This window comes from Suillus plorans (genome assembly GCF_016647745.1).
Source record: "Suillus plorans strain S12 chromosome Unknown HD556scaffold_82, whole genome shotgun sequence".
Lineage (NCBI taxonomy): Eukaryota > Fungi > Basidiomycota > Agaricomycetes > Boletales > Suillaceae > Suillus > Suillus plorans.
Genome location: NW_024537466.1, coordinates 222,101 through 228,918, shown reverse-complemented (window position 1 = coordinate 228,918; position 6,818 = coordinate 222,101). Strand labels below are relative to the sequence as shown.

Here is a 6,818-nt window from a genome sequence, read left to right as displayed (position 1 = left end):
ACTAACCCTAACTAACCCTAACTAACCCTAACTAACCCTAACTAACCCTAACTAACCCTAACTAACCCTAACTAACCCTAACTAACCCTAACTAACCTAACTAACCCTAACTAACCCTAACTAACCCTAACTAACCCACTAACCGACCTTTCCTTCTCGCCTAAGTAGCTCAGCTCCTAGTATCATTCCCACTATTTCTCCCTCGAAGACGGTGTGCTCTTTGTCTGACCCTAGATGAAAATGCAGAACCTTGTTCTCTCGTCCTTCTCTAACCAAAACTGCTGCTCCTCCTACTCCTCCATCGATTGCAGATCCGTCCGTGTAGATTCTGACCTCTTCTTCTGCGTCCGCGTCCGCGATTGCTGCTTCCTCTTTGCTGTCTGCTATCTCGATCGTCGTGTCTGGTGTCCATTTTGGGTTGTGTCTTGTCGCGTCGATGGTCTCCAGGCGGCGTGGGTCGAGGTTGAATTCGTTAAGGAGTTCGTGGAGTGGTGCGCGATGTCTCTTTCTGTTTCGTTTCGCTGAAATCAGTTCCTTATGAAGCGGGTGTGCAGCTGAAAGTGTTGACATTCTGAGGGCGGCGCGAAAGCAGTGTTTTCGGAGGGTCTGCTGGAATGGAAGAAGATCAGCGTGAGCTTCCAGTATATCTGTTGCAGTTGTTCTCATTCCGCCGGTGATGAGAATAGTGGCCATCCGTTGTACCCTGGCCATCTTCGTGGCGAATCCTCTTGCTCCTCTGCCCTTGTTCTTTCGTCCTCTACTCCTCCTGATGAGTCCGGCGCACCATACATCCGCTGCATATAGCCTTTTCGGGATGACCACTCCCTCGTACAACTTCTTCATCATTTTCCCCCCGATTCCCTTCGCTGGTCTTGTCATTCTCCCGCAGGCTTGGACATACTTGGTTCCCTTTGCTAGGGCGTAGGCTGCGTGTTCCTTAAAGCGAAGTTCTTGGTCGATGATTACCCCCAGGAATTTGTGCGATGGTGAGGGCTCAATGCGGTGTCCTCGGATGGTGATGGGTGTTCGCGGTGCCAGCATTTTGCGGCCCCTTCTTGAGGGATCTGGCACCCGCGTGCGTGAGGCGCATATGAGTGCGGTGTTCTCTAGCTCAAATTCTGCGTTCTGTTGCTCACTCCATTCCAGGGCTCCTCCCGGTCTCTCCATGAGGTCTTTCAGCTTCTCGTTTGCCTCCTCAAAACTTTTCCCCCTTGCCACCAATGCTACGTCATCGATAAAGCCCAGCGTTAACGAGCCCTCTTGGGGGCGGGCAATATCGAGGAGGTCGGCGTTATAGAATAGGAATTCGATGACGGATAGCGGGCATCCTTGGTCCACTCCGTTGTCCACTCTGAATGTATCTGATTGGAAGTCGTCGAAAACTAGTGACGTGGTTCGGTGTTCAAGTCTACGCTTTAGCCATTCTATATATTCTATCGGCACTCCTCTCTTGCGCATGTTGTGGAGAAGACGTGTGACTACGACGCTTGGAAAAGCCGCTTTGACATCTAGAAAAAGCATAGAAACATATTTGTCAGTAGGTTTTGCCCATGAGTCCATAGTGAATTTGGTGAGAAGATGCAGTGAGTCTACTGTTGAACGGCCTGGTCTACCTCCGAAGTGGGTCGCGGGGAGCATGTTGTGTTCTTCTGCGATAAAGACGAGATCTTCAGCGACACAGGATGAGAGGATCTTTGCAAGTGTGTCGAGGAGAGTTATGGGACGATATGACTTGGGGAGGGTATAGTCTGATCTTCCCGGCTTGCGAAGGACAATGGTGGTCGAGTGTTTCCAGTCTTCGGGGTAAATGCCTAGGTTGAAGGTGGCGCGGAAGATGGGGCCCAGGTGTGGGGCGATGAGTTCCTTCGTGTTGGTGAAGACTGCATTGCTAACGCCATTTGGGCCGGGCGCCTTGTGTGCTGCTAGTCTACTGATTGCCCTGAGTACCTGCTCGTCAGTAATGTTAGTGAAGGCACAGACTGGATCTGGATAAGCGAAGTTTTCTGGGACGTGGTCCTGTTCTGGTTGCTGACGGAAGAACGTTCGGTATAATAGCTTGCTTTTTCCTGCGTTATCGTCGATCCCTGTGGCGCCCACTGTGGCCCTGAGGGTTGGGATGCGGGAGCGGAAGTGATCAGATGGTTCGTCCACCAGGTAGTGGTGGGCTGTCCAGATATTGCTGCCGTCAATTGATTCCAGGAATTCCTTCCAGTGGTCTAACTTCGCTTTCTTGATCTGTTCGGCGAAGTTGTTGCGGGCGGTTCGGTAGGTTTCATGGATGGGGTCCTCTGGGGTGGATAGCTTTCGCTTTGCTGATCTTGCGAGCTTCCTGAGCTTCTTGTTGTTGACGTTGAGTTCTGCAGTCCACCGGCGTTTGGCGAATGGGGAAGGGTGAGTCTTGGGCACCTTGTTTTCGACTACTTGGATCAGAATCTGTTGGATCTGTCTAAGTCGGGTGTAGAACTCGTCCGCCGATTGGATTTCTTTGGGGGGTGGGATCTTCCCTAGCTCCTCTTCAAGGGCTTCACGAAAGGCTGGCCATTCAGTTTTGCGGAAGTTCCAGCGTTGCGTGGGAGGGTTCTGGTCTACTGAGAGGTTAAGGATACTGATAATGGGGAAATGGTCAGTATTGACAGGGCGAAGATCTTCCTCGACGTCACAGTAGATGAATGCCGTTAGCATCTCTGCGCTGCAGAAGACATTGTCCGGCCTAGTGCGGCTTTTGGTATTGGTGGACTCAAGCGTGGGTTTGCCCGCTTCTAGTACCATGGACAGATTATACTTCGTTAGCAGGTTGAGTAGGATGGCTGCAGCTGTGAGGTGAGGCCCCGTGAACAGTTGGATGTTCGTTAGCGGTTCCCAGAGTGGGTCGTGACGGTTGAAGTCTCCGAGCCAGATGAGCTGGATGGGGGTTTCATTGGCTGCACGTGCTGCGTCATGTTCTCGCGTGTGCTTGTCGACGTGCGCCTCAAGTGCTTCGAGGGTTCTAGAGTTTCGCTGGGAGTTGTATATGTTGTACAATAAGATTTTGCCGAATGGGCCTGAGAGTTCAATGACTGTGACGTCAGCATGGTCGAAAGGAATGATGCGCCAGCTGTTCTTCGAGATCTTCTTTGAGCGTGATGGTTGGGCGCCGTTGCTGCCGTGACATGATGGGTATATAGCTTCCCAGCGTGAGTTTCCTGGGGCGAGGTTGACGGGATTGATGTAGGGTTCCTGAATGCATGCGATATCATAGCTGTCTGGGTCTAGGTCTCGGAACATGTGTTCTTGCGCCGCTTGTGAAGTACGCCGCCTGCTAGCCTGGATGGTCTGAAATCAGGTCATTCAGGTCAACAAGGTCGCTCTGCACTTTTCCTGATCAAGTTGCCTCTTCTTCTTCACCTGTCAAAGCCTTGAACTTTATCATCCAAGTGGACCTCAAGAGTCAATGACACACGTCATGTGGGGCAAGTATTCACAATCATTTCACACTGCCAGCGTAGAATTGAACAACAACCTGTTCTATTGGATGTAAAGTGGTTTCGCAGAAAACTTGAAATTTATATTGAGAGTATAGCGAGACGGTCACGCGCAGCTAGACACAAAGGTACGAATATCTCAGTATTCGAGTTGAAACTCCGATTAACAAACGTTGTACCTAGACACAAAGGTACGAATCTAATATAACGTTAGACCTCGAGTCGAACGTTACGAAAATACTAACTTACATCTCAGTATTCGAGTTGAAACTGAGATGTTTGGATGCGGGTACCTGGGCTTATAAGGTGAGTCTCCCAGGTACAGTCATTTACGCTAAGCTAAACTAAAAGATGGACAGCGCACGAGTTGGCCACGACACGTCGACCTCATTCTCCGTTTGGATGCGCTCGCACTTGGTGTCCTCTCCCTTGGCTCTACGCTTCGGCCGGTTGCTGCCTCTCCCTCTCGGCTCTCATCCTTTCGGCCTTGTCTCCTTCGGATTCGTCGGATCCCAACAATTTATGCCACTGGGTTCAATAGTAAGTATCGTTTTCATAGAATTAGTCCACCAATAGACGCGTTTTATAGCCCTGAACTTGAAGTTTCTCTCTGGAAGCACGAGATCTTTTTTGATCCTGCTATAGAAGGACCTCCTCAGTTGATTTCAGCAGATATTATCGTCGCACAGGCATGTCGTCTAACGTTAAATATGAAGGATGATAAGATAGGACAATTGATGTGTGGGCTACTGTTGGACTTAGTCGAGTAAGTCTCAAACACTCGCACATATAGATAGCGATTAACTTTGTTGCGCAGGAAGTGCAAGCCTTCTAATTAGTACATATTCATAATCTTTGCTCCGAACAACAGCATGCATCCCCTTCTACCTTCATGCACCAAGAAATGGATCCGAGTTTTTGAAGTAATCAGTCATCACTATTCAAGCCATCATCGGTACCATCGCTATCGCCATTTGCATCATGACTGTCAGTGCTACTATTTTTTCTGGCCTTCTCGCTGTTGCCTTGGGTCGGATTGTCTTCATGCTGATATTCTGGCTTTTTGAAGCCTCGAGGGTCTTGTTCGTACATCTCAATCAGTGCATGAGGATTTTCAGCTTGGTAAGAGTCGTGCCAGTTGGAATCAAGCATAAACGGGAAGGTTGGAATCGATGGTGGGATGTTGTTGGTGTTGTTGAGGTTAACACGTCTGGTGAGTGCCGTTGTTCGTTTGCATTCCTTGCGCTGCTCATATCGAATCACGTCCAGTTCTTCGAAATATTCGAGACCTGCATTAAACCAGTAGGTACACGCCTGGAAGTAGAACATCATCTTTGGTGGATCGGACATCGCGTCATCACGTCCATCACTACCAATCTCACTTGCAATGAAGTCCAGTGAGATCGTAAATTTTCTTGTGCAAACACTCCTAATGCAGTGGATCAAATAAAAGAGACAACCACTGTTCAGCATCTGTAGTTCCGGACGAGTAGTCGGTTGTGCTGCACCAAGCCTCGCCTTTGTGACATTCAGAATATATGCGGGCTCCTTAAGGGCTCCTGGGATTTCTTGTTTTTTTCCGCGCTTCCATCGAGGACAGGGCTGGTTTTATTGTTCAGCATAAAAATCTCCGTCAGTCGCAAGGTCCTCATTAATATTCTGATGCTTGCTTGTTGACACGTCCTTTTCGATTCCTTCCATCCTTCGAGCAAGGTATTGCATTGACGACAAAAGTTCCAGGTTTTGCTGGATTACTGGCACTGGCGGCACTGGCAGAGGAGGTGGGGGAGGAGGCAGAAACCCCTGCATCTGGCTGAAAATGGCTACCAGCGCCTTGGGAGTGAGCAACGATACATGGTGCTGTATCGTGGTCAGTCCTACCGGTTGATTCATATCTGATGGTCCTGATGATAGCATTTATTGATTGAAGTTGTCCGCTGGAGGGGGGGCCTGACGCTGAGTGACCACTGGACGACGCATGGTGATAGCGGTAGCTGGGCAAGGGCATAAGGGACGGTGGGCACGAGGCTTTGGAATATGCTGGGCCGTCTGTTTTTGGTTAAAGAAACTACCATTTACTAACGTTTTCATGGAATATTCGTCTGCCTCATCTGGCATTAATATTGTTTGCGGTCATGGATGAAAGGAAACTTTACTACACTCCTCCGAGGTCCAAACCAGGAAGACCGAGTCTATCCTACTGTATATTGTGTGCACAGAGCGTGAGAAACGAAGGCTCTGCAGACTCACTACAGATATTCTCGGCCATGATAGCAAAGTGCCCACCATCACTGTGGTGACGTTCCTGGAAAACTTCCGCCCTGTGATAGCAGATGACACCCTGCAGATGTTTTGGGGCTGTTTAGGCTACGAGCTGGACTATACAGCGTTTCCACACACTCCCAACTCACCCTCAACCTCCACTCCCCAACACCCATCATTCCCCTTCGCCAATAGAACCACCACCATGTCCACACCAACTCCGTATCACTCTTTGGAGCCTTGGGAAACGCCCGTTTTGCCATGCCTGACAGGTACCGTCCTGGAACCACCATTTCTCTCACCCTGGGTCAGATTTTTCCTACCTTCAGCATGACGCTGACTTGCGAGGAGGCATTGACCCCACCACCATCCACTTTGACATCGGCTATGACAAGTTCGCCGTCACTCTCAACAACGATGCGGAGAGCGGTATTCAGGTTACCTAGTGCTGAAAAGCAACTCCGACGTGCGCATCAAGAGCTTTCCACTTACCTTGGCTGAGCTCGTGGGGCTCGAGGCCACCAGATGGGTTGCTCCCTTACGTAGTGATTCTAGGCAAGAAGCTGGAGGAAAGTGGTTTAATCCCCGCAAATATAGACGAGTCGTCGTGGGACAATCCTTACTGCCTCTAGAACCAGAGGAAGAAGGAGAGAGGTGTGCCTGAACGCCAGGCAAAGAGGTAGCGCCAGGAAGTTAATGAGGCCGTTCCACCCTTTGTACCCTCTCATATCGGACAACATGCTAATAATGCGGACTGCGAGGGAAGTAGCTCGCGCAAAGGTTAAAGCACGTACTCCCAAGAAGTAGAGGTAGCAGGATGACCTCTGCAGGGGCTATGTGACAAATAAACTGGTGACATGCTAACTGGTGACTGATGGACTGGTCTAGACCAATCACCGACAGCCTACGCTCTGAAATTGCCACGTCTGAGACAAAGTAGCATGCAAAACAGCACTGATTATCGACTGAATTGTGCGTGTACTTCTCTTCTAACTCTAGCTAAAGCACCCTCCGCTCGAGATATGGCTTGCTTGACCGACTATTGGGAAATTTTCAATGACGTGGATCTTTCCCTTGAATTAATGTAAATACAGG

General features: G+C 49.7%; 4 protein-coding genes across 4 annotated transcripts; all 4 read right to left on the bottom strand.

The window, feature by feature from the left end:
* Window positions 1-768: 768 nt before the first annotated feature.
* Window positions 769-1,041, bottom strand: HD556DRAFT_1247207 (uncharacterized protein; the record flags this gene model as incomplete). The annotated part of the gene is made up of 1 exon (XM_041298680.1): window positions 769-1,041. A coding segment is annotated over one exon (273 nt), but the record flags the coding sequence as incomplete, so codon positions are not given.
* A 1,203-nt stretch (window positions 1,042-2,244) lies between these two features.
* On the bottom strand, window positions 2,245-2,769 carry HD556DRAFT_1191834 (uncharacterized protein; the record flags this gene model as incomplete). The annotated part of the gene is made up of 1 exon (XM_041296188.1): window positions 2,245-2,769. A coding segment is annotated over one exon (525 nt), but the record flags the coding sequence as incomplete, so codon positions are not given.
* A 237-nt stretch (window positions 2,770-3,006) lies between these two features.
* HD556DRAFT_1247201 (uncharacterized protein) lies at window positions 3,007-3,264 on the bottom strand (the record flags this gene model as incomplete). The annotated part of the gene is made up of 1 exon (XM_041298675.1): window positions 3,007-3,264. A coding segment is annotated over one exon (258 nt), but the record flags the coding sequence as incomplete, so codon positions are not given.
* Window positions 3,265-4,388: 1,124 nt separating this feature from the next.
* On the bottom strand, window positions 4,389-6,463 carry HD556DRAFT_1312945 (uncharacterized protein; the record flags this gene model as incomplete). Its single annotated transcript, XM_041300740.1, has 7 exons — window positions 4,389-5,063; window positions 5,142-5,365; window positions 5,712-5,802; window positions 5,873-6,003; window positions 6,047-6,108; window positions 6,216-6,274; window positions 6,347-6,463. 7 exons carry the CDS (start codon window positions 6,461-6,463, stop codon window positions 4,389-4,391), a joined length of 1,359 nt encoding a protein of 452 aa, XP_041154600.1.
* Between the last annotated feature and the right edge of the window lie 355 nt (window positions 6,464-6,818).